General features: G+C 42.4%; 1 protein-coding gene and 1 long non-coding RNA gene across 3 annotated transcripts; one reads left to right on the top strand and one right to left on the bottom strand.

Moving 5' to 3' along the window:
• Positions 1 to 501: 501 nt before the first annotated feature.
• On the bottom strand, positions 502 to 2,642 carry LOC115435666 (uncharacterized). Its single transcript, XR_003937724.1, has 3 exons — positions 2,008 to 2,642; positions 991 to 1,198; positions 502 to 578 (listed from the first exon to the last, which is right to left on the bottom strand). It is a non-coding gene; the product is annotated as an uncharacterized LOC115435666 (long non-coding RNA).
• A 1,677-nt stretch (positions 2,643 to 4,319) lies between these two features.
• Positions 4,320 to 27,138, top strand: nr4a3 (nuclear receptor subfamily 4, group A, member 3). Of its 2 annotated transcripts, XM_030158794.1 has the most exons (9): positions 4,320 to 4,726; positions 7,591 to 7,761; positions 8,656 to 8,737; positions 11,903 to 12,744; positions 17,976 to 18,105; positions 18,748 to 18,911; positions 19,019 to 19,218; positions 22,356 to 22,534; positions 24,356 to 27,138. In XM_030158794.1, the coding sequence occupies exons 3-9, from the start codon at positions 8,674 to 8,676 to the stop codon at positions 24,616 to 24,618; spliced, it is 1,842 nt and encodes a 613-aa protein (XP_030014654.1). In that variant the 5' UTR covers positions 4,320 to 4,726; positions 7,591 to 7,761; positions 8,656 to 8,673; the 3' UTR covers positions 24,619 to 27,138. The 2 variants fall into 2 exon arrangements, with proteins under 2 accessions (XP_030014654.1, XP_030014653.1); XM_030158793.1 differs by lacking the exons at positions 4,320 to 4,726; positions 8,656 to 8,737 and adding an exon at positions 6,727 to 6,919.
• Positions 27,139 to 27,559: the final 421 nt, after the last annotated feature.

Here is a 27,559-nt window from a genome sequence, read left to right as displayed (position 1 = left end):
GATTGGAGTGAAGTTAACATTCAGCATTTTTAGTAAATTGTCGTTTTGTATCTCTTCAAGCTAGAATCATTTAATTGTCTTCACATTAACAGCCAGTAGAATTGTCTTTTGACTCTAATACTTAACATATTTCAAAGCCTTTCACAGCCTTTACTTCCACTTTTACTAATCTTTCATTAAATTATCACCTCTACTTGAGCAAAGAATCTGTGTATGTTTGCCACCTCAGTAGTTCAGTACTTACTTCAGCTGTGCACTTACAAATGTGCTATAGGCAACGTATTCTTATGCAAAAAACACAACTTCCTCAATTATATATCTGACAACAGTTTACAGTCTGGCAAAGTTTCATCAGCTCTGCACAGAGGTGTGAACAATCAACCTGTCAGCCTACAAGTGTTCATTGTCAGATAAAAAAATTTTTTAAAAAAAATCAATAAAATATGTAACATATAAATCAAACTTCAGAAAATATACTGACACACTGACACCAAAATTCACTCACCATTCCTTGCAGCAGTGAAGACAAAAAGTTTGTTTTTGTTGTCTGGTACTTTGCTTACTTTCTTCAGTGTGTCCTACCAAAAGAAATGAGACTAATGTCAACCCGTTATGACAGGTGATACTTAAGAAGGACTGTTAAATTTTCATGTATGTGTAATGCAAGGTAAAAGCAGCTGGAATAGGGGACAAATTGTATTAGTGACACTTAAAAATTTATATACAAGTATTAATTGTTAGAGTTTTATCTAGTAAAAGTACACAATGAAATGTAAAAAATACATGAAAAGGTGAAGATGCTTTAATTGTTTAATATTTTACTGTTTAAAAAATGAAAATATAATACACATTATATTATGTTCTCCTTTGAGGCATAGGTTGATGTTATTTAAGGCTGTGATGGTGGTTCAGACTAGGGGTGAGTCCCCAGGAAATACATGCAAATCAATGAAAAGCAAGAGTGTGTGTGACTGTGTGAGTAAGAGTCACCTGACACGCAACGTCGGTGGACGTAGTTGAGTACCCACACGTCCAATTCTATTAAAAGGACATGGTCATAATCTCTAATCACTTCCATGTCTGGCAGAATACGAGAGCAGGTTAATCTGGATTACACGTCACTGCGATGAGGTCACAGCCGAGGCAGCTGATACCCTGACCAGCCAGGAAGTGCAAGACCAGGTGAAACACACTGGCCCTGAGAAGAACAACAAACAAATATGCCATACTTAAAAAACAGCAAACGATCAGTTTAATGAGGCTGAACTTGGATGGCCAAAGCATACATATAGATGAGTAAAATAAACAATACATCTATTCTGGAAAGAATAAAGACCTTTTTGTAAGATCAATGATCCATTTAATAACTTACCCTGTATGACCCAGCTATTGCGTTACAATTAAAGCAAGGATGAGAAAGTCACAGAAATCCAGAGGAACTTGTGAGCGATGCCTAAAGGATATGTTTTGTCCTAAGAGTGTGCAGGATGAAATTAGGTCATATTACAATGTGTTGAAAATTGCTGATAAGCAATGGCAGATAAGAACCACATCAAGGATGAATATTTCATGTGTCTGGTCTGTTTTCCTTTGTGTGTATACACCTGTTGATATGTAAAGCCTGTCAAGAACCATATAAGAAATTGTACTCAATATATGGTATTCCTTTTTTGTTAAGTGAGTAATGAATGAATGTAATGAATTTTACATTCTATCAGAGATGTTATCAGTTGTAGGGTAAGGTTGTCTTGGTAGTTAAAGGCTGGGTGACATGTGATATGCACCTCTTGAAGCTGATCCTGGCACTAGAGGTCTGACTAGCGTTTTGCCGGGATTAATCAAGTCACACATTAAGCATGTTGCAAACAACTTAGCAAATGCCTGGAATGTTGGATCCACTACAGACCTAAATATCTGAGTATTTTTGTCACTGCGTGTTAGTTGATTAACTGGGATTCGGTGTCTTTGTGCACACATGTAGTCCATAAACACGTGTGATTTGCTTACATCCAGTTGGGCTCTGCTTGAACGTGCAGCAGAGGACTGGGGTTCCCCCATTAGCCTACAAATGAATGCGTGCGTACACTGTTACCCACAAGTCTTACACAGGTCTTTCTGAACATCGTAGCCTGCAAGTTTCTGCCTTGACTTTGAGACTATCCTGTGCGGTAGTGAAGTCTACACAGTGCCGGTCATCTCAGCTCTAAACTCCTCAGTGCGTGCGCAGCTGGTGATGAAGAAGCACTGCGAAGCTGGAAGCCATCACATTCACAAACCTGGAACACGACGAGCCGAAGCATATTTATCTCCGAGTCTATGATCTTTTAACTCCCCTCATTTCCAGCCGTGTCCCCGACCAGGGAAAACCTGTGAGATTTACTCTCGACAGCTCCTACAGTTGTTTCTCTTTGGGTATGATGGCATATCAGCTGACTGTAAACCTACCCCAGTGCTGAATACACTGAGTGCGCTGATTTTTTGGGGGGGGGGTCGTGCCTCCTTTCAGACTGTATCCCATATCGCCAGGTCTCCCTTACCGAATAAAAACGGGGACACACTTTACGGCTAAAAATACCTGTCTACGACTATATTTGGCTTGGCTGGATCACAATCGCAACGCTAAAATAGTCGGGCCCGCCCCGGCACAATGAATGGGCTCTCTGCTATCTCACTCTGCCTCCGTCGGCCAGATGCTAAATTTAGTAACAAGGCTTGCGTCAATCACGAGCCTCAGTGCGTCAAGGCTGACCCCGCCCCCTAAGGCTCATCATTGGCCAGAATTAGGACGTTGACTGCAAAGAACGCGTCTCGTGATTGGCTGTGGTGAATTATTGTTCTCTGTGGTTCTTCGGGTTCTTTTTAATGTTTTGGTTGTTGTGTCCGCCGAGGCCAGGCTTTCTCTAACATCCTGTCCCCGTAGGAGACTCTCACCCGGTTGGTTTTACAGTACTCACACGCCTTTAAACTATTCACATTAAACTTGAAAAACCTCGCAGTATATTATAGCAGGAGCACGTGGACTATACATGTTGTGATTTAGCCTAACTACCAACAAATCATGTTAGCATAATATTTAAACATTCTTAGGCTTCCTAAAATGACTTCTAGTATGAGAATTTCATAACCCCATTTCATCCATGTGTAATTTCCCTTGTTTGAGAAAAATCATTAGCCAATAAACAACAATTTGATCCTGTGAGATGGATGAAAAATGTGTAAAACAAACTATCATCTAGGTTAAATGGTTCACATCAGAATAGAAAGTTAAGAGAGGCAGCAGTTCAGAGTTGTGGCCATAGAGTCTGAATTTAGTCATTTTTAAGAAAATCCAGTAACAGCACATGTCTAAGAATAATAATTTAAGAAGCATTCAACAGTTAGGGTAGTACCACGCAGCATGCACTTATATAGCCTGTCTGTATGACAATATTTTCCTCTTATCATATCAGCAAATAAAAACCAAGTCGGTGCCCTAACTGTATTTAGTTACTCAAAGATGACAGCATCTCAATTTCAAGCCAATATCAGTTTAGTGCTGCAACACGGGATTATTGTCATTGTTGCTAGTTTTCTTCATTAATCAATTAGTTGTTTGGTGTATAAAAGTAATAAAATGGTGATAAATGTCAGTAAATCCCCAGCTGAAGAATATCCTTGGTCCACAAATCAAAGATATTCAGTTTACGGTTATTGACGAGGAAGAAACAAGAATATTTTAGAATGTAAGAATCAGAATATATCCACTTATTTTCTTCAAGAATTAGTCACATTGAATAAATAATTAGAAACATAGGTGCTGATTATTTTAATTGTTGTATTCTTCTCATTACTGTTGCTGTATTTTTATTTTTTTTTTATAACATTGGCCATTACCTAGGCCTATATTCCTGCCGGTGGAGATCAGTGAAGTAAACTGAATTATCAACTAATCGATTGATCGAGCATCACTGCATGGTTACTTGGTTATTATGATACTAAAGAGTCAAAAGTTGGTCAGAGGTTTACGGTGTGGCGCATGTGTTATCCTGTAGTGCAGCTCGCCTGTCGGATCTCCCTCTGCTTCCTGCCTTGAAAACATGAGACCAACCGCCACTGATTCTCGCTCTCTCTGAGCCTCTCTCACGCGCGTGCGCTCTCTCTCTCTCTCTCTCTCTCTCTCTCTCTCTCTCTCTCTCCTCTCGCGCTCGGTCTCTGGCACGGCGCGCAAAGCTTATGTGTCTGTACTGTACGGAGGGAGAGGGAGCGCTACTTTAAGTGACGTCACCTCTCCCATGGCGTCACATTGACGTAGCGCATACCAGCCGCTCTATGTGGAGGCAGAGCCCACATAAATGCACTATTTGACTTTCTCCACTCAGACGGCGCACATAAACAAACTCGCGTTACAACTCCACATTTTGCAAAGCACCCATCACCACTGACACGCTGAGTTTACGGACCGGACGCAGAGACTCCTTGTACTCGGGAGATTTTGTTTTTGTTTTTTTTTTTTTAATTTTTTACTCTTTGTATATCATTTTTGTCTTACTTTATGTACTTTAGAAAAGTAAGAAGAAATCAAGAAACTTTTGCCGCTGATGAACCTCCCGCGTCTCCAACATTACTAAGAGTTATATTTTTGTTTTTGTCAAATTACTGCGATCCTTTGTGACTATTCTGGATGGAAATAGGATACTTCATGCGAGGTTATAATCATATGTAAAGACGGAACCGCTACAGCAAACCAGTGAGTAAATTGTGAATGAATGACTGTGTGATATTCTGTCGTGAAGCTCGTGTTAGGTTGAGTCGGCTGTCTGAATGCAGTTTATATGACCTAGATCATTTGTTGTGTTGACTTTTATCCTTGTCATGTGTCCGGTCTGTTTCACTTTGTGCGTGTAACCTGTTGATATGTAGAACCTCTTTACTCACTGCTGCTGCTGCTGCTTGTGTTTGGTTGTGTCTGCTGGAGCAGATGAGGCTGAATTCGGATTTAATTTGCTCTGGAAGGTATCATATCCTTTCTGGTTGTCATGGAAATGAGATGCCTCTCACACAATGAATAGTGGAGTCAGACGCACTAATGGTGTGAATAGAGAATAGTCTAACCTACATTCAGGCAGAGCTAAGAGAGGGTGTTGAAGCCTTTTGATTTCAAGCCATTTAGATTTTCTGGCGATACTGCCTCTTTTATTAGTAATGTATAGCCTAAATAAAAAGTGGTGTGTCGTTGGAGTGTGCTTGTGAGCATGGGCGGAGGTGTTAGTTGGTCTGTTTATATACCACGTCTCTGCATTCACTGTTTGACAACTGTCAACTACTTTGTTGTCCAAGCATGTGCACACTGTCATACATCAGCAGTGTGATTTTTGTCCCAGGGCTGCTTTTCGGATTAACGCAATACAAGGTGGTAGTTGTTTTGTGAGTCTTAATTTATATTTACTGTGACTTGTCGCCCAACCGGTGGACAGTTACAAAATGGTGATAGCCTATTACTGTCTTTTGTCTCTGAGGACACAGCCTCTCCTCTCATTGATCGAGGAAAAACCACCCTCAGCTATTCACCATGAAGTCACATTAGACGAGAAGTACTCCATGAAATATGTCCTAAAGAAATCAGCACCCTGCAACCTGTTTTACAGCAACTTCCAAAGAAGTTCTGTGTCATAAATTGATTATGATAACAAACTGCCACTGATGACTGACCTAACTTGTTGATTTTACTTTGCTTTGTTTTAACACTCACGTTTACGCACGGACGCAGGCGCGCACAGGCACTTCTGACAGTCTGGCTCTCAGGACTGATTTACACTACTCCCATATTTCTGTGGTCTCTCCTTTATGGCCTCTCTTTTTTCTGTCTCTGTTTGCTGGAAGCCTCGCGCTGTCTGGGGTTATTGGTGCGAGGGGCTACCGGGGGCTACCGGCGCTCCGGGGCGCGTGTTTTGCAGCTCTTATGTCGTTCTCCTGGTTACCGGTGCGCGCGGGGCCGGAGCCCCACCGGCCGGTCGGCCTGAAAAGAAAGCGAAGAGGAACCCGTTTGCTCATTTGGGGGGAAACAGATTGAAAGTCTGTCTTTCAGGGAAAATCTTTTTTTTTTTTTTCTTTTGCAGGTATATGTACATCACACATTGTGACAAGAGCGCAATGTGCGCAATTCTCCTCTTAACTTACTTTTATTAGAATAAGCCTTTTCACTTATATGAGACAATATCTCATTCATGCTGCTACTGTAACCAGCTACTTTTAAGGGTTTTCATTTCACTCAAAACGCTCGCCACAGGAACTGAAGAATGGCTTAGGTTAATTGTTCCAAATCAGCCCTAATCTAATAAAGGTTACAGTTGGCTGGTTTGGTTTTCAACAAATTTCAACATATTTAACGGTTCTATGAAGCAGCGCATAAGTCCACATTCTGGCCAAAGGACCATCAAAGCTGTTCGCACAAGTTCAGTGTCTCATCTTGGAATAACACTTTGAGTTGGGAGAGTAAAAAAGTGACTGATGTTTTGATACAAAGGTAAGACAGCCGGCAGCAGGTGCCCTCGGCTGTGAGTTTGTCATGAGGGCTGTGGCTTGTCAACAGACAGTACGGAGATCGTTTCTTTTGACTTGACCGTCTCAGAGGGTCTGTTTGTGTCTGACACACAGAGAGGAAGAGAGACAGCAGGAGTGGGCTTGTGACAGAAAGGGGGCGCTCTGGGCCTTGAAATCCGTCGGTAAATCTGCGCCCTGCTGCAGTATGAAGGAGTTGAGGGCGCACGGCGCACAGGAGCCCGCTGGTTTGGTTTTGGGTCCGACTCTCCAAGTTTCTAGATTTCTTTCTCCCTCTGGATGAATACTGGGCAAGCGAACACGGTGGTGATCAGAGGAAAGCAAAGCGAAGGCCTGAAGGCTCTGACACACACAGCTCCTTTCAAACTTGCATCTTTATTAGGTCTGTATTTAGTTGAGATTCTATGTAGTTTTTGTAAAATGTATTGAACTTGAAATTTAAAGCGAAAACAGAAAACTAATGATAATGATGGAACAGAGCTTACTTCTTAAAATGAAACTTGTCGCCCACGTAAGTGTAAGTCTTGAAATGAGCTCAAGTGCTCTGTTGTGGTTCTTGTTATTCTCTTTGTTCATAGGTTTAACATCGAGTAAAATTTCTCTGCATGTAATGTAAATGTATGTTCCATGTGTTCGTATAGATTTACATGGTCGTATGCATGGATTAATACTGTCTCTGCTGTTGGCATATTGTTTTGAGATGCGCTCTTTTGTTTTTGCACAAGCAACTTGAGTTCATCGGTGGACCGTTTACCAAATATTAAATTGTTTGGTATGAGAGAAAATTTCTGCAGTTGACTTAAAATTATACCGGTACTCTTGCAGGTTTGAAAGTTTTTGGATGGACTATTGCAAGTCCAACCTCACCCAGAATTTAATCCGTTAAATTTGATGAAGCAATGTAAATCTGGTGTATTGTGTCAAAAATTATATTGAACCATGAAGTAAGGCTTATTGTGAAGTGATGTGCCTTATGGAGGTCTCTGAATGGGAGCTGACAGTATCTACCAGCGTTTTTAGCGCCGGGCTGTAACTCATATAACTCTCCTCCAGACACAGGTTCGGAAGAGCGCGCCCAGCCGAGCACGGAGCCCCGGCGATCATACATATCCTCAGCGTCGCCCGCCGAATCCTCCCCGCTCCAGGAGCCCTGCACCGGCCGCAGCCACGCCACCCCTCAATCCCGGACACCCAGCACCATTCAGCGCGAGGCTCTTTCACCAGGTACACACCAAGACCCGAGTCCAATCCACCCCTCAATATCAACTTTCTTTCTTTCTTTCTTTCTTTCTTTCTTTCTTTCTTTCTTTCTTTCTTTCTTTCTTTTATCTCTTTACAGTAAGTCTGGTTGCTGTGGTTAAGAGCTGTCTTCTAGCCCTCATTGGTGTGTGATAGGTGTTTGCACGTTTTATTTTGTCTTGTAACATAAGACACAGCACAGGTAACCGATTATGAAAGCTCCACAGTGGCCTCCAAATACCAATGCGCTTGAATTATCTTTTTGCAAATTAAATAGCGGTTTCATTTTTTGTTTTATTTTTTAAATTTATATTCTCGTTGAAATCTGCAGCAAACGTTTGATGATCTTGTTTGTGAACTTTTGTCTCTGTGCTCTTATGTGTCTGAGTATGTGTGTGTGTGTGTGTGTGTGTGTGTGTGTGTTGGCTGGCAAGTGTGCACTTATTTGTGGACAAAACTGACAGAAATAAGAGACCTCTGAGACAGGGCACACCTAAATTCTGAAGCTGGGGGCGAATAGGTCATAGACATCGAGCCTCCTAATGACTCAACGACGTCTTCAAAAGCCTTTATGAGTAAAAACTAAAAAGTTGTGGTTATACGCTATTTTTGTGTAACATTTGCAATTTTTTAAACATCATTCACGCATAACTGTGAAAATAATGAATGTATTTATTAGCTCTTCTCAAAATCTGAGACATGCTGTGAGATGTAATGAGTGTGTGTCTGTGTGTGTGCATATGTATGGAAATCTCTAAAGAAATTTTGTGACAGGCTACTGAATTCAACAACATCTATCTCATAATTTACTGAAAAAATATCAGATTCCAAAATGTGTTTTTGTACTTATGTCTGCAACTTCATGTTTTTATTTGTTAGATCTATGGCATTCTGACAATGAACAAGCGCACTCAGTTATTGGAACAGCTGCAGTTTGTCCAGTTGAAATGCACACCTCGAGGTTAGAGACTGTTTCCCTTTGCCTCAGTATGCTGCACCACCTGTGTCTGACTCTGCTTGGGTTGTCTGTCCTTTTGCTTGCATACACAAACGCCTACACACACACAATAAGTGTAATAAAAGAAAAAAAAAATCTGATGGTGGTGTTGGAGTGTGGAAAGTTTCCTACAGATTTGCTTCAGCGACATAAAAAGAAAGACACTTTGCACACTGATATAGTTGCACTGGTGTGAAAGAGGGTACACACTTGTGATCATGTGTGTGTGTATGTGTGCTGTTGAGTGAAGCTCCAAGGTAAAATGCTGGAGAGGATGAGACATTTGCAGACACAAGTGGTTTTACAGGTTCCCCTCAGGATAAGGGTGCGTGTTATTGGCTGAATGCATGTATGCAGGTTCATGTTTACATCTTGAACATCATTAGTGATGAAATTATATCTGTGTATGTTAATGCATATATATATATATATATATATATATATATATATATATATAAATGTGTGTGTGTGTGTGTGTGTGTGTGTGTGTGTGTGTGAGAGAGAGAGAGAGAGAGAGAGAGAGAGAGAGAGAGAGAAAACAATTCATCAAAAGCCCTTTTCATCATCTGGCAAACACACTGACAGACATCTTAATCCATATGATTTCACATAATTGTCAGGCGTCAAGAAAGGGCATTTGTTTTACATTTTGTCTTTCTTTAATCTCTTCACAGAGTTAAAACCCTTAACTGTAAATATATTTAATTTATAAAGTCACACTAAGAAAATATGCATATAAATATTGCAGGTGTAATAAGTCTTCAACACCCATCTCTCTCTCTCTCTCTCTCTCTCTCTCTCTCTCTCTCTCTCTCTCTCTCTCTCTCTCTCTCATACGCACACACACACACATACCCATACACACACAAATGCCCACTCATCTGAGGCTTGACCCACTGACACAACAAGAGCAGAAAGCCACGAAGTTCACCACAGTGTTCTCTCCCTCTCGTGGGTAATTTTTCCTTCTCGTATCTGTTTTTCTTTGTCTGATGCCTAAAGAAGTTGCAGAAGTCTTTAGGTGTAGCCCAGAAAGGCCCCATGACGCCCATAACGCCGCTGAAGCCCTGTGTGTGTTTTTTCCATGTAGGTTGAAGAGGTGGTCACTCGTTGGAGACAAAAAAAAAAAACAAAAAAAAAAAAACAACTGACGTCTGTCACACGTACAACGTGAGTCATATCCTCACTTTAAATCTCACTATAGCCTGAGTGTGTGCGTAAAAGAAGGAAATATCAAGAAAGTTTTTTTTTTTTTTCCTCAGAACAATCAAGTTGGACTCTAAAATTATTTAGGTCATACTGTGGCTTCCAGCTTTTTCTTGACCCCTACAAGGAATATTAAATAAATATATATAAATAAATAAGACAAATGTAGATATGTTTTATTATTCCACTTAATTAACGCTTTGAGTCATCCATTGTTTTTCGGGCCCCTTCAGCCATACGCATCGTGCCCCTCAGCTGTAAATTAATTGTGTCGGAGAAGCTCAGATTAATGTGTCACTGTCTTCTTCCGCCATGAGTGGCATTCATGCAGTTCAGGCTATTTCCATAGACATTGTGTACAAGTTTGACTGAAGATGGGATGAAATATGTTGTGCACTTACATAACTTTTGTTGAGTTAAAACCACCGTATGGCCTTTTAAAAATAACCAAACAGGTGATTGTGTTTAAATCCTTCTCTGGTGGTGAGTGAGCCAGCCGGATGGAGGTATTTGTGAGTGCTTTAACAACAGGAGGACCAATATATCCCGTATTTGACTAGACAAACATGACGCGCGGGGGACGGGGGCGATTACGGCACCGTGCGCGCATGCTGGGCGTCAATGGGAGCAGCGCTGTGTTGACAGTTCCCTGCTCAAGAGCGACGAGCAAACACCGCAAAACCCTGGCTGCGCTGACACTCAGGACTGATTAGCCCCGCACGCACTCGCCGTCCACTCACACCCTGTGCGCTTAGAGCCACGCACGCACGCACACAGGTGGAGTGTATTACGTAAGGGAGTTTGATAAGGCGAGATCATATAGTCCACTACACACACAGAGACGAAGTGGTGGCCAGCCGCTGTGACTCTGACTGAATTAAATCAAGGGAAAACTCAAGACATACCGACTGGCGTCTGCAGCAGTTAGAGGAAATATCTGTGTCTGTGTGTGCGTGTGTGTGTGTGTGTGTGTGTGTGTGTGTGTGTGTGTGTGTGTGTGTGTGTGTGTGTGTGTGTGTGGGTTGTGCAGCAAGCATCCAGCACCACCATGGGGTTCCATTATTATTTAATGTTATCTCATCTGCTTTGCCATCTGACTAACCAGAGTACACCCACACACACACACACAACACATTCACGCACACACACAACATACTAGTTACAGATACTTCAGTATGTAGTTTGGATCTGAACTTACTTTTACTGCTTTGCCTCAAAATTGTGCACTAAGCATCTATACAGCTTGTTTCACTGAACTAACTATAGGAGAACCATCAGCTTTGTTTGAGGTGTGTGCTCCAAATATTTCTACAGGACGTATTAAAACAGGAAACTCAAAAAATGGCAGTGGAAATATTTGTTCAAAGTAGCAGAAATCTTCAGGTGTAGCCCAAAGCTAGATAGATAGATAGATAGATAGATAGATAGATAGATAGATAGATAGATAGATAGATAGATAGATAGATAGATAGATAGATAGATAGATAGATAGATAGATAGATAGATAGATAGATAGACAGGCATTTTTGGGTGCTGAATAAAAGTAAAAGTATAGATCTTCTAAATCTCTGACACCTCAAGAGCTGAAAAACTGCCTGTTCCAATAGAGCTGTTCAGAATGACCCTGTTTAGCTCTACCCTTTGTGCATGTGTCTCCAGTGGAGTCTGTCTTTATATCCAGTAGATATACTGCAGGTCGTTGCTGTACTGTGCTTCTGTGAGCAATCTCCTCGAAGTCCTGCTTCTCTGTTCGAATCAGTAATTAACTACTGTGTCATTTAATTTTTTTCACTGACTAATAATTGTTGCTGTACAGCTGTATTTACTAACATAACCAAAATGCTTTATGGATGATTTTATGATGCATGTGGTCTGATGTGCCACGCAGCTCTAACTCACATGTGTGCTCTGTTTCCCTGGCAGACATGCCCTGTGTGCAGGCTCAGTATGGGCCCGCCCCTCCAGGCTCAGCCTACTCTGGTCAGTCCTTCAGTTACCAGGGCGACAGCTACAGCTCTGACGTTATGACCCCTGACTACACCAAGCTGGACCTGGGTGGAGGTGAGATCTCTGCCGCTGCCGCCACTACTTCCCTGCCCAGCTTCAATGTGTTTGTGGAAGGGAGCTACGAGCTGCCCAAGTCCTCCTGCCTCTACCAGATGCCCACACACAGGCCCACCATCAAAAAAGAGGAGGAGAGCTACCCGACTGCTCCGCCATTGGAGGCCATGTCTTCCTCTGCTATGTACTTTAAACAATCACCACCTTCTACCCCCACCACGCCCTCTATGCCACCCCAGCCTGGCACCTCCTTCCTGTGGGAGGAGCACTCCCTGGCCCCTCCGTCACACCCTCACTCTCTGGGTTCCAGCCTGGAGACAGGCCCCCTGAAGTCGCCCCGCTTTACGCACTTTTACCAGCACTCACCACCCCACAGTGGCAGCAGTGTCGGTGGCTATGAGAGTCTGGGGGGAGGACTGGTTCGCACCTCCTCCTCTTCTTCCTCCTCCTCATCTTCCGTCTCCCATCCTCATGGTCCGCCCCTGGAGCAGCCCATGTACCAGCTGCACCGTGGGGCTGGGGGCAGCAGCCTTGCCTTTCGCTCCCTAGCTCTTGGGCCCTGTGGCCCCATACTGGGAGACAGCCTGCCCTCACCTCCCCCTCGTGGCCCCCATGGAGAGGGCACCTGTGCAGTGTGTGGAGACAACGCAGCCTGCCAGCACTATGGTGTACGCACTTGTGAAGGCTGCAAAGGCTTCTTCAAGGTAAAAAATATTTAAGTTAAGATTTCATGTTCTACACTATGTCCTCTTTGTTAGTATAATGTCTTCTCCCTGTTTCTGACTTTTGTTTCTCAGACCCATCAACAGAAAAGCACAATCATAGACACACACTGACTCAAATCACAACTTTCCTTCTTAAAACATGCAGGGTATCTGAAGGTCATAAAAATGTTCTTAAATTCCCTTACAAATACCACGCTTTTGAAGTCTCACTTCTTATGTTGGATTTTATATATCTTATTGCCAAATAGGGGATGTGGATTTCAGCCTGTAAAGTCAGTCAAGCTCCCTTGTGGGTGAAGCTCTGCTTTTCTGAAGTTACAAAGCTGTAAAAGCTGTAGCATAACAATCTTTTTACTTTTACTTACACTTACCTGTTGGCAAAATGTAAATTAACCTAACTAATTTTAATAGCCACATTCCTACATACAAGCTACCACTGCACAGGACATAATTACCTTAACCTTCTAAGACCCAGCTATGGGTTTTCTGTCTACGTTTGTGGAAAAGAGTTTCACAGCATTATACAAAAAAAAAAAAAAAAAAAAACAACTGTCCACCGCAAAGGATATTCCATAAAAATTTTAAAGAATGCATCTGAAAAAACTGTCGCATCATGATGTTTCCAATATAGGCAATTATTTATTTTAAAAAAAAAATCTAAAACTTGTACTTTCCTGGGTCCCAGGAGACTAAAAAAAGACACATTAAATGTAAGCATTTAACACCTGTAGGTGTTCTGATATCCCTGAGTATCTGTGAACTAACTCCAAACTGACGTATTTCTTTTACAACAATTAACTTGCATTTGCCATGCTCCCACTCTGCTCCCCTCTCTGCAGTCTTCAAACTGTCTTTAGAGTCATTACGAAAGCACAACACACCCACAGGGGTCATCTCTCCCAGCAACCAAGAGGGCAATGCATGTGCATAAACGGTCTGTGACTGACTGAGTGATTGCATGTGTGATGTGTGATCGCAGGATGATAAAAAACATTTTCTTTCTCAGACAACCAAGGAAAATTGCTCTCCATGGTTGACATAGACTTTAAGTGTTGTTGGAAGTCAAAGTTCATTTGAAGTGAATCCGAAGCCAAAAATTGTCCACAATTTGCTGATGTGGTATGCAGGAAGATGGAAGTCAGTCAGATATTTGGCCGGTTAAATGATTCAGTTATTGTCTCACATCCCAGGTTACTACACACATGCACACAAATTTCAATGTCTATAACTGCTAGGTTTTAGTCACTGTTTTTTTCAATTTCCTTTGCCAGTCTTAATGCAAACAACAAACTTCTGTGACACATGCAAGCATTTTGTGCCATATTTGAGAAAATAATGAGCTTCAATTCAGTCATGTCAGTCTTCTTTTTTTTTTTTGCATAGTTTTTTTTAATTATAACATTTCCAGGCACAGTTGTTAAGCATTCTATTGGCTGCATGAGACAAGAGAGAGAAATTAAAAGACAAAGCAAGAAAGAGGGTGCAAACACAGAGGTAATTGAATAATGCCTCTGGTAGGTGGAAATGAATTATCCCTCTTTTCAATTAGTTTCACAATTTGTTTTTATTTAGTAATTAATGAAAGCAGTGTCTGGTACAGCAGCAGGCCGCAGGCTGTCTGCTTACTGCAGCGCTCAGCAGCCAAACAGCCTGTCAAACCTCACTTTTGTTTCCTTTACACACATGCTGATGCAACCAGCCATGCAACACACACGCACATGCATATGTACATGACTCATAAAAACATATTTATTCCCATAGTAGCACCTCTTCATTTTTAGTGCTCTGTATCTGACCGACCAAATCTAAAATATGCTTTTCAACACCTGCTTCTTTTTTTACACTCAGGCACATTAGTTCCATTATTCAGATGCTTGTATTGTTCCATAAAATATTTTCCTGATTATGTTTAATTACACCTGAATAGTTATAACACATTAAATCCTTGTAGAGGCTGGCTGTAAATGATTGTTATTTCATTAGTGCAATTTGAAACACATTCACGCAATAGCTCTTAAGCTACAACTTCCTGTGCTGGGTATTTTTGCAGAATATAGCCCATTCACTATCTTTTTTCTGTTAAATCAGTAAAACTATTTAGAATTGCAATTTTTAAATTAATTAAAGAAAGATTTTAGCTGTTAGCATAATTCAAAAATGAAGCCACAAACAAAACAGAAATTTGAAGCATGAAGCATTTTATGGAGTTGGTATTACTATTGTATTGCTTTATTTGTGCTTTTATCAGCTAAAATACATGTTAGCTCAGTGCACATGTGTTTTACTTTCCACTGCTGCACATACATAAGGACAGAAAGAACGACAGACTATTGACGGAAGAAAATGAAAATAAAACATGCTGAATGGAAGTTCAAATGTCTTTATTGCTTATATGCAAAATGTCAGCTTTTTGTTATTTGGAAATAAATGAATTGTGATAAATGACGCATAATATACTCATATGCTCATGTTACATCTGAGCATCAACTGAATAAAGTCAAGGTAAGGATGAAAATGATGCAGACCCAAATTTAAAGCGTTTCTCTGTTATTTCAATCGAAGGAGGTTTGAGCTACATCTTCCCCAATGTGCATAAAGAAACAATAAGACCATGTCACAGATACTTGAACCTGTTTCATACATGATGAAACAGTGCAGAAGAGGTCATGTTGACTCGTTCTGTTCAGACAGAGGAGAGATTTGATTGCCCCTGATCAAGAAACAAGGAGAGGAAAGGAGAGAGGAGAGAGGAGACAGGGGGAGCAAGAGGCAGAGGAGAAGGACTGAGGTCCCTAAAGGCTTTTAATTTAAGCCGGGGCTATTAGCACATGTTACATGTCAAGAATCTGCCTCTGCATGCCTCCATCCCCCTCCAACACACACAGTATGAGGGCTTTATCATGTGTGTGTGTGTCCATTTGTGCCTGAAGTGCACGCTGTGTAACCTCATCCTCAACTCTGGCGTTCAACATTTAACTGCATTTTATTTCAGTTAATTTAGGTCTATCACAGAACCATTACTAACATATCTGTTTATGGTCAATATTAAATTGGTAGTTTTTGTAACAGGTAACACTTTAAAAAATTTCAGGGAGAAGTGTTTTACAAAGTGTAATACACACTTTCCCACACACACAGGTACTTATTCTATCCTAAATAGAAGGCCTATGCAAAGAAAGTGATCTACAGATTTGATAATCACACTGGGATAATTTAATCTTTGTGTGTGTGTGTGTGTGTGTGTGTGTGTGTGTGTGTGTGTGCATCCACCTGCACAGATATAGATACAGGCTATTGATCAGTATCAAACTTCGATCAGTTACACAGTACTAGCTCTAAATTGTTGTGTCTCTGCAGAGACATCGGGCATGCTCCATGCTGCTTAATAGAAAGCAGTGTCAAGGAGTTCTCCCACACACACACACACACACACACACACACACACACACAGGAAGCGGCAGGAGACAGACCAGGAGTCCCTCATGAGAGCTTAATTTATCAGAACTTAAATTGACCATTTCAAAGTCAGAATTTTCTTGGAACCAGCTATCTTATGAATTAGACATTGAGGACACTAAATGGGAAGAACATCCCTCTGAACCGATCAACAGGGTCAGTTTGGTGTCACTAGTTCCAAAAGTTAAACACAAACCTTGATTCAACAAAATAGCATGAAAAAATGCAGAATCATGTCTTGAAATTCCAACTTCCAAAGTATCACTGAGTAACACTCACACATCTTTGTAAACCTGACAGAATTCTAGCCTGAAACTTTTGTCTAACAAAAAAGAGAAAACATGCGTGACTGTCTGTAAACTTTGCCTTATCCATGCTGTACTTTTACACAGGTATGTAATTGAGTCTTTGTGCGTCATCCAAACCGGCTACAGCTTCATGTTTAGTTTGGACCTCCACTAAACGGATGCTATTTTCTCTCAACCGCATTAATGACCATAACTAACTTATACCCGTGCGCACGGGTCACTGACCATTGAGAGGATGAGAGGGAGACATTCACAGCGATCTGCGGTGCCATGGCAACCACTCTCATCCAGCGCTGGCGCCCATTATGCGCCAGTTCCGCACTCGCGCCAGAGCATATGGAATAATTGGTGTGTTATTGGTCTCCCGGGGGCGCGGGCATGTGTGGCGCGAGGGGTTCCTAATTGGATTTATTTGTTTTGATGTGTTTTAGAGGCGTTAAAGAAGAGGGGAAGCTGCGACAATTTGCGTGTTAGTTTAATTTACAGTTTGTTCTGGTGGTGTGTGAGCGGACCTCTGGAGTTACAACCTAACAGCGGAGCCTATGAATAAACACTTCACAAATGACAGTGGTGTCACAGCAGTCTATATTAGCCGAGTGTTGGTTTTGTATATGTGCACCGGAGGCACAATGGTTTGATCGTTCTGTCAAAATCCCAGGAAAGATTGGAAACAGATCCCAGGAGGCCTCACTGCATTTAACCTACAGAGAAGGCTGCGGTTTGTTGACATCCAAAGAAATTATCACTGTTTACTCTGGGCAAACCAACAACTATAAGAAGAAACTGTTGTCAAAGGCGAGCATTGGGATTTCCTCCATATCTGCCAGGAGAGACAGTTTTCATTCAACAGTTATCTGCCTGTAAAACCAACTTCACTTTGTTTCTTGAGCTCATTGGTGCACATGCTCCGTCGCCTACCTTCTGCGTTAATGTTGCATTTCATCCACGCGGGCAGCGCAACCGGCCCCCACGTGGCCCGTTTCTGATTTCATTTTAATAAGGTCAGTAATAATCGCGCGAGCCAGCCGAGGAGAAAACAGCTCCCGCGGGGCCCATTGAGAGGCGCGATGCGCGAGGCTCCAGAGGTGCCACGAGCTGACCCGCGAGCTTCACAAACAATCTGATCACGCGGCTCCGGCGGCCACTGTCCCCCTGTCTCGCGGGAGCCGCCTCAGCGCGCCACACGCTGGGTCCCCATTGTCAGCGACGGCGCTAATAAAATTGTCCCTCCTGCAGGCGAGGCTTGTTGGAAAATTAATTTTATCTAATTACACTGATGTCACCGCCGCCTTTCAGCGCGTAATTAAAATCTGACCTGCAAGCTTCTGCTTTCATTCTTTGATGGGGAAGAGAAAAAAACAGAAATTGAATTAAACAAATCAAATATTAGGTGCTTGATTGTGTTTGGAGGCTGATTATCGGTATGTCTGTTTCTTCTCTCTCCAGCGAACGGTGCAGAAAAATGCCAAGTATGTGTGCCTGGCCAGTAAAAACTGTCCTGTGGACAAAAGGAGACGCAACCGCTGTCAGTACTGCCGCTTCCAGAAATGTCTGAGTGTGGGGATGGTAAAAGAAGGTAAGACACAACTACAGCTGATGCTACCAGGAAATAAAACCAAAAACAAACTACAAAGCATACAACCTCTACCAGTCCAGACCACGTGGACAAGGTTTGACAGTGAGCATCATCACATGTCCATGGAGTAACACCTCATGAACGTGTGATGGATGAGAAAAGTAGAAAGTATCAGTCTATGTTTCAAATGTAGAGATGATTGTAAAGGTTAGAGAGAGATCCAGGATTGACGATATCACTCAATGATTCTCACATGTTCCATCTCCCCTTTGGTTCATCTAATTTCATGTATCTGACAGTATGAAGTTTTGCTCATGTGTCAGAGTCTCACTCATTCTGGCCTCATTTCACTGTCTAACCTGTCTCACACCTCATGTAATACCCGCACCCACATACATACATGCACACTGTTTAACTCAAACAACTCCACACACTATGCACATGGACAGAGCCTGCTACAGACTGTGGAACAGCTTCACTGCCATCTGCTGGCATGTAGCTTCATGTGTTGGGATTGTGGGAATGTTGGAGAATGCCCTCATACAGACATAATCAGTTAAAGAATAGAAGCGCTTTGTGCATTTTAGTGAGTACATCCACATTTAACCAATCAACCTTTCGTTGTCTTTGTATGGCCCGCAGTGGTGCGCACTGATAGCTTGAAGGGGCGCCGAGGCCGTCTGCCCTCCAAACCAAAGAGCCCTCTGCAGACAGAAGCATCTCCTCCATCTCCACCTCTCAGCCTGCTCTCTGCTCTGCTCAGGGCTTATTCCCACTGCACGCCCCGTGACCTCGACTACAGCCAGGTAACCTCACACTGCACTTCATACTTAAACACACACATCCATTGCAATGGCATTTATCTGAGTTACAAGTCTTAGTGATTTGTTTTTTCTTTCTCTGTCCTCCACAGTTCAGCGCAGCCGATCCTCCCTCCTCTTCCTCAGATGCTGAGCACATCCAGCTCTTCTACAGGCTGCTCACCATCTCGATGGAGACCACGCGGTGCTGGGCCGACCGGTTGCCAGGGTTCTCTGAGCTTCAGCGTGAAGATCAGAACCTGCTGATAGACTCCGCCTTCCTGGAGCTGTTTGTCCTGCGATTGGCTCACAGGTGAGACATGGGAGAAAACTGTATAAATTTCTTATTCCAGACATATAAGAGAATCCTGTATTGGTTTAAGAACAAGGAAGGTTGAAGCAGAAAAGAGCAAGATGTAAAGGTATAAAAGCTGTACATTATAAATACAGCAAACCAAACCCAGTTTAATTAATTGTTACATTCATTTAACTTTTACTTTGGGGTTAGGATTAGGTTTAGGCTTATAACAGACAATGTGGAAGACCAACCTGTATGTATTAGACTCAGTGTGAAAGATTCTTTGTTTACTATGTGGCTCAAACACAACCTATGCTCCATTCAACCAGATTTCAAATGCAACCCTAATCTTTAAATGGATTGCTGGTGACCTGGTTGGTAGAATAAATAGAGCAAAGAGAAACATCACCATTGCACAATATTTTTTGTTGAAATAAATAACAGCTTATAGAGCAGCTGTAATAATTTCATGAATTATCTCTTCAGCCAGATGTACAATAAATGTATATGACGTACAATACGTGTATATGACTTTGGGAGAAGATGTTGTTCAAGTTAACGTCCTTCCCATTACAGTACAGTCTGTAACTGCTGTCCAAGCTGTGTGCTGCTGTGTTGGTGTATCTCCAGAGTAGGAGGAGTGGAGCTGAGTAATCACCATATGAACCAAATTATGAATGGAGTCTGTAGCTATGACAGCAGCTACACCCACAGAGTTCCGCTCTTCTCGTCTGATATCTGACGCACAGAGAGCTCTGTGTGTGTTCTGTGGACTAAAACTGTGCTAACATTGTGAACTGTGAATTGACAGGATCAATTCCATCTAAAAGTTAGTCAGCTGAGAAACTGAAAAGGGCTGTTATGGAAGAAAATACATATTCAATTCAGCTGACTGGAATAAAAAGAAAATCAACTTCATGCACTCTCGTTCATGGATGCGTGTAGTGCTATTACAACTGCCCAAGGCACTCGTTGCCTCACAATTGCCCTGGGTTACTGGTTTGCTCTCGTAAGGCATGTGGCCAGATAAATTTATGGGGAAGAGGGGCGTTGGGGTACAAGCTCATCCTTTTGTCTGGGCTGTTGTCTAGGGCAGAAAATCAACACAGTCAGGCACACAAGTGCACTTACTCAGACAAAAACACACACTGATGATGTCGAATCCCAACTTTGTGTCCTCCTCCCAGTGTAGGTCCAGGTGCAGGGTGGGTAGAGGATGGGTGGTGGCATCACAGTCCCAGCAGGAGCGGGCTCAGGCTGAGACTATGAGTAAACGGTGGACTCATAGGGACTTCTATCAAACACACGCATGCTCTCGCACACACTGCTCATCTTCCCATCAGCCAAACTCCCACGGCACAGAGGAAAACACACACAAACACAGTACTGTTTTACTTTATCCCTCTTCCGTGAGAGCAGGAGATGCGGGCCGCACTCCCGTCTCATTGTTGATGCGGCCCTGCGTTGACCCTGTGTTGAACTCACATGCATTGCAGACCCCTGTGCAAGCGTATGTGTGATGTGTGCGTCTGTGTGTGCTCAGTGTGTGTAGAGTAAATTTGCTCCGCTCTTCTGGGCCGGCATTGCTGTAAGCACCCCGTTACCAAACAGTTTCTGTGGTTATTGGTTGATTACCGTGGTGACAGTGTAGTCAGGGGTGAGTGGAATGTGTGGCCGACATCCAGCTGTGTATTACTGTGTGTGTTTGTGTACATCTGCCTGGCTGTTTGTCTGCCAGCCTGTCTGTGTAGGTTTGCTTACATGCTACTACCAAATATGGATCAAGTAGTTCATGACAATGATGCTTACCGACTTAGGGTACTACAAGCATACATTGTCAGTTAAAAATAATTTAGTAAATTAGCTTTTTACTGTACTCTGTTACAAAAAATGTGGTTTTACAGGTTTATGAGGCAATAAAACGTGTTTGTTTGCAGTAGATGGTTTATTAAGGAATGGTGGGGCCAAAACTTAGTCATTGTGACATAGTTTACAGAAGAAATATGGGAATGTTGCAGTACAAAAAGTCAAAACAACTAAAATCACAGAGTAAAATCAGTAGTGGTAATTGAAATATGGTTACCAAGAGGTGAGAGAAGTCTTATAAGAATGATACAAAACAACAAAGTCAGTCTTTTGATGGTGATGAGCTTCATTTTACTCGCTATTCTCTTACCTCCATCATTCTACCTCATGGATAAAAATGTGGCCCAAACAGTTTTTCTGTTTGGTGTTTGTGTGATAAAGAGAAGGTTTATTTCTGACTAATGGAGCTGTTCATGTCTGCATACATGTTGTATGCTTTGAGTGGGTGTTGTACCTTTTTTTAACTGGATAATTGGAAACAAATGGTATTTCGTTTCCTCATAACTGCTAAACCAATGTTTGTACATGGTGTAATTACAGGTTTCCACACTTTTGCCTTCTTTTCCTTTCTTTCACTAACAGCGGTTCTCTTAACACCTGCTTTTGCCTTTCTTCTCTTGTCCTGCATATCCTCTTTCTCCATTCAGCAACCATCAATTGTTGTATTGAGACCCACCTACCAGCTTTCTGTACCATGGACTGTATAAAGGATTTTAATATGAGAGAAACTGTGTTCCTCTTTGAGGCACTAATAAAGACCAGTCATCTACCCTCCCGCCCTCACTGCTCTTTCTCAGCTTTATGGTTAAGAAGCGGGATGGTTGTGTGTGTCGTGAGTAACTGATGGTTAAATACATCTGAGAAGCCTTTTCATTTCCTCGTTAAAGCTTTGTGTTTCCACTGCACACCACAGCCTGGGTGCATTAAAGCTATAACAGTTTACCTATCTGCAAAACACACACATACAACAGCCCTCTGCCCTAACCCTTCACCCCTCCCTGCCAAACGGAAATGCAGGAATGTTTTAAAATGCTATAATTTGGAAAACACAACCTTAATCAGCTGCATGCCCGTGTTTGATGTGTGTCCTAATCGTGTGTGAGTTTGTGTAGAGTGCAGTTTTCTCATTGTTTTTATTCTAATTGTTTCCCGGCCTGGTATCCAAAGCCATATACAGGGGGATAAGACAGCATTTATTGGAAAAGAGATCACACTGTGTCAGTGAGATTTACAAGAGATAACAAAACTAACCAGTACCTCCACCTCCTATTGTCTCTGTTTTTCAGGTCAGTGCTGTCAGAGGATAAACTCGTGTTTTGTAACGGCTTGGTGCTGCACAGGTTCCAGTGCCTTCGCGGTTTTGGAGAGTGGTTGGACTCTATCCGGGACTTCTCCACCCACCTCCAGAACCTGAACCTGGACGCCTCTGCCTTTGCCTGCTTGGCAGCGCTTGTGTTGCTCACAGGTAAAAACACCCCACAACTACAGCATATTTCAGATTAGAGACACAGATCAATTGATTTGGTCAATAGGATGTTTCACTTACTATTGTTATGGGCAGGATTTAGTGCTGATAATGGCCAATAGCTAATGTCAGGCTTCTCAACTGGAAAGTAGTAGCTCAAAAAATAAATCTCTTAGTTTTATGCTCAGGTTTCTGTTTAATTTTTCAAGGGTGAAAGGGTGCTCTCCAAAACTATCGTTATTGCATAGGACTTTAAAATCCTTTTAACCCGTATCCAAATCTTTGTGTTGCTGTACATCCTATCTGCATTCAGACTGTCAATCACAAGCTGCCTCTGTGTAATGGTCGGATCAAAACCTTCACACAAGACCTTTTTTCTTTTGTCCAGACCTGTGGGTGATTGAATGTGACAGTGATCAGGTGGATACATCCACTAACGTCACACATGTGCTCAAAGATACACATGTGCATACGTGTTCTCACACATCTCTGCCTGAAACAAGAACCTGATACCCAGAAGCACCTGCTGCACCTGCCACACACCTGGCCCCTTAATCACTGTGTGAAAAATGGAGAGAGAGAGAGACCTGAGAGAGAGACACATATACTGGAGAACCTGGGTCTGAGGCGCAATAGAAGAGACAAGAATTTAGTTGTCAGTGAAGTGCATTATAAATGCATTAGAAATAGTCAATTACAAATGTAGCCCAAGGTGACAGAGGACAGCTGTAAAATACCCCTCCCCCTCCACTCACTTCTTTACCACAGTCTGCCTCCACTACCTCCTCCTCCTCTTCCTCCACCTCCTCTTCCTCTGTCTAAGCCCTCCAACCCCATCCTCACTCTCTGGGGGAGCACTTAACTCTGTGCCTGATCGACCAGCCTACCATGGAGCGCAGCTCTGGAATGGCGTCTGTGCTGTTCTCAGTGGCACTCTGCCACCTCGCAAAGCTCACAGCGCACTGCCACGACAGAGCCGCCAGAGCCACCAGCCGATCGACCGCTTCAGAGTGGCCTGTGTAGAAAGGCAGCCATCGATCCCTCCCCAGGAGCTCGCGCACATAGAGAAAGAAAGGATAGGGAGAACGCAGAGAGAGGGAAGCGAAAGTGTGTGAGAGGTCTGAAAGCCGCGATGAAAGGCAGGCTGGAGTGACTCTGCAGCAGCAAACACAGAACAAACAAAAGAGTCACATAAACAAACAATAAATAAGCTTCAGATAATGGATACCTCAAAGTGAGACCAGTTTAGTGACAGCCTCCCTGCAGCACCAACTGCCTTGTGTATGTACTTGTGTGTGCATGTGTATAACTGTGTATGTGTGGTTGTGTGTGTGCGGATGGACACCCTGTTCTCTGCAGAATGAGTTAGTGTCACATTAAGCCTGGTACGGGTGCCACTGGAGTTGCTATGGGCAGCCATGTGTGTGTGTGTGTGTGTGTGTGTGTGCGTGTGCGTGTGTGCATGTGTGTTTCTAATTTCATTTGGCTGCTCACAGGGCAGAATAATCAGCTAATTGTTGAGCACTTTTGTTTCTGTCAATGTCTTAAATTGCAGGGAGTATTTGTGTGTTAGATACATATGGTGTGTGTTTGTGTGTATGTACACAATGTGCAGGGGGCTTATTAGGTTAGACTGTGTATTGATCTGTAGTGAGTGAGACAGGTTAAGGCCTGTTAAGAACATGAGCCATACAGGCTAATGAGGGGGAATTCAATATAAAAGAAGATGTAGCTAATGCTCTTTCAGTTGAATGAGCTCTGATGTGTGTGTGTTTCCTTTTTAAACACTTACTTAATTTTTGTCTGCATCTCTGCCCACAGAGCAAGTCCCAGGTCTGAAGGACACAAAGCGGGTTGAGGAGCTGCAGAATAAAGTGGTTTGTTGCCTCAGTGACCACCTGGGATGTGGCCCATCCTCCTCCTCGTCCAAGGCCGCGCCCCCTCTGAGTCGTGTTCTCAGTTTAAGGGCAGAGCTCCGTTCCCAGAGGACCCAGGGTCTTCAACGGATCTTCTACCTGAAGTTGGAGGATCTGGTACCGCCCCCACCGTTGATTGACAGGTTCCTGGACACTCTGCCTTACTGACGGCCCGGGCTGACCACAATGTGACAAAATAACATCATGTCCTGTTCAGGCCTTTCCCCCCAAAGGAGCACGCACATATCCACAAAGAGACTCACTCACCTCTGAATGACACAGAGCAGAGAGAGCCAATCAAATGCTTCACTTGACAGGACAACCAATCAACAACACTTTTCTCTCAAAAGGACAACCATCTAAATGCTTTTCACCAGTATATAAAAGAACTTGAATGCTTTATTACTTTTTATCTGATCCTGTGTTTCCCATGTGGGGGAAGATGGTGAGGCTGAGATGGACAACAGAAAAATGACTCTTATATTGTCCTCTCTCTGTCTGGGTGGCAGCTCATCTGGCAAGAACCCCAAGGTTTATGAGTACTGTTTATCTGTGTTTTAGCCTGGCTCATCCATCCTGAGGACTTCTTTAAGGTTAGAGGGAAGGATCAGTGTGAACAGATGTTTTAAAACCAGAGTGAAACACGTGTCGATGTGTATTCTAGTTCCTCCTGCTGAAAGGAGGAAGGGAGTGTTTTCATGCTGAACTGAACTGAAATGTCAGAGGTCAGACAGCATGCACGTGAATAGACGTGTAGAAACATCACAAGGCAGGACACAGATATTTTACAAACGTGGAAACGGCTGTTGAGTTAGGCTCTTGATTCAAGTGCAATTTCTTAAGTGCTATCTCATCACAAAAAGAAGAGACGGAGAAGGAGCAGTTTTATTTCAAACTCTAAATTATTTTAATACAAAGACATGTCCTGTACTGTCAGTAGCTAAAAGAGAGTAAAAGACAGTCTCCACCTGGTTTTAGAAAGCAGAGGAGATACTGTGCACTAACAATTGATGACTGAGTCACTCAGACTTGAACTTGCTCTAGTACTTTTTTTTTATTAACTCATTGAAATTATAGGTCGAGTAGAAGTATGGAGGAATGAACATTGACAGAATTTGGCTTTTGCAGCACTTACACCCCGAGAAGGGCTAGAAGCACAGACACACACCCTTCCTGCTCCCCTGGAGAGCAGCTGGACATTAGGGAGAGGAGGGTGTTCGACAGATAGCTGTAAAGCCAGGGGTGAAACATTCCGCAGTCATGCTCTTTTTTTCTATTTGTTTCTATCGTGGAGGTTGTATGAGAGTATGGAGGACATACTGTTTTTGTGTGTACGCTTAGAGAAGCCGGATCATATGCATGGTGTGTTATAAGCTGTCAAGAGCTGCTACGTCAAAAACAGCTCGGCCTGTGTTTGTGTCTCAGACTGCGGCTCTATGGGGATCTCCCTAAGCCTCCACCACCCACTTACACACTCACAGCAGCAGTTTGAAATACGAAAAAAAGCAAATTATATAGATATAAATATAAATATATATATACAAAACTAATATTTTGAAGTGTTTTTAGCTTTTTCAAATATTGTGGTACAAGTTGTGCATTGTTTTTTGAAGAAGAGACACAAAAAAGATAAAAAAAAAAAAAAAAAGTTGCTGTTTTTTCAATGTCCCTCTGGTTTGAGTTTCCTGTTCAATTATTTTTTTTTTCTTTCTCTTTGGTTCACTGGATTTTCTGTTCAGCACTTTGAAATCATAAACTAGTTCTGATTATTCTGCACAACTGCGTCTTGTGTTTTGATTTTTTTTTAAATTAATAAAAATACTGCCAAAAATATTTACAATGAACAAAATCTAAACAAACTTGAGCTGATGTTACACACATTTATGCACACTATGTATAGGTTTTAGGGCTGAAACTAAATTATTTTCACTGCCAATTAACATGTTGATTAGTTTATAAAGTAATTCATTAATTGATTGATCTGTACAGTGTCAAAAAATGATGAAATTCATCAATCAGCACTCAAAAGGGAAGCATAGAAAAACAAAGCATGCAAATTTAAGTGGCTATCAAAAGAGCTGTTGATTCATTTGATAGTCGACAACTAATTGATTAATCGTTGCATCTCTAATATGTTTTTTGTGTCACATAAGCCTCTTGACAGGTAAAAAGCCTTCCCATTCTCCCAAGGGATCTTAGGGCTCTCAGAGATAGTTGAGGGGAGATTAGGAGAGTGAAGGGAGGGGAGGAAGAAGGAGGTGTGGAGAGCTTCATGTTAGCATGAGGTCCAGATCAGCCTCCAGCCTCGTTAAACACCATCGATCGCTACGGTGACATTTCACAGCACATGCCGTCTATACTGTCACTACCATCACTCACTTGCCCAACTGCGCAACAGCGTGAGCAAGAACACACACACAGATGCTCTCAGACAAGCAGGTGATTGATAGTAACTGTGGTGGTGAAATTGTGAATAGCTCTAGAAGTGTGTGAGTGAGTAGAAAGAAGTAAAAGAAAGATTCAAAGTAAAGTTCAGTGTGAGTGCACCATGTTGTAAACTCTCCAAACAAATCTATGCCAAAAACATGTTAATGGTTCATATTAACAGCAAATTTAAGCAACATTAACAACCTTTTTTTGTTTTTATTTTTAAATAAAGTTTAACCAGTGTAGGTGTGTGTTTCAATACAGTATGTCTGTGCCTGTGTGTCTTTTTTGTGGTGGACAATATTACACCGCTGTCAAAGATAGTAACGTCTCTGTGTTTGGTCCCTGTGCAGGAAAGGACCATTTCACACTGGTTTTATGTGGTGTGAGGTGTGACTATTTGTGTGTTTGTGTAAATTAGTGCTTACAATCTCCCTACAACAACATTTCTGAGTGACAAGTAAAATAACATGACCCCGATGCAGAGACCACTGCTTCAAGACTGAAAACACACACACATAGACACAGTGAGCTGTCAGTCTATTGGCCAATCGATCAGTGCTGACAGATAGCAGATACCCCCAGAGTCTTAATTAGAGGTCCCATTAGGACATTCACACACAGGCAAATACATATGCAGACACACACACACACACACGCACACACACACACACACATACTG

Source organism: Sphaeramia orbicularis, chromosome 16, assembly GCF_902148855.1.
Source record: "Sphaeramia orbicularis chromosome 16, fSphaOr1.1, whole genome shotgun sequence".
Taxonomy (NCBI): Eukaryota; Metazoa; Chordata; class Actinopteri; order Kurtiformes; family Apogonidae; genus Sphaeramia; species Sphaeramia orbicularis.
The sequence above is the reverse complement of the archived record's forward strand: the minus strand, read 5'-3'. Positions and strand labels throughout refer to the sequence as shown.

Excerpts from the sequence above, each read along its gene's own strand:
- nr4a3 (XM_030158793.1), top strand. The coding sequence starts at position 6,817 with ATGAATACTGGGCAAGCGAACACGGTGGTGATCAGAGGAAAGCAAAGC. Across the intron at positions 7,762-11,902 it reads GCGCGAGGCTCTTTCACCAG|ACATGCCCTGTGTGCAGGCT; the intron begins GTACACACCAAG and ends TTTCCCTGGCAG. Across the intron at positions 18,912-19,018 it reads GTGACCTCGACTACAGCCAG|TTCAGCGCAGCCGATCCTCC; the intron begins GTAACCTCACAC and ends TGTCCTCCACAG.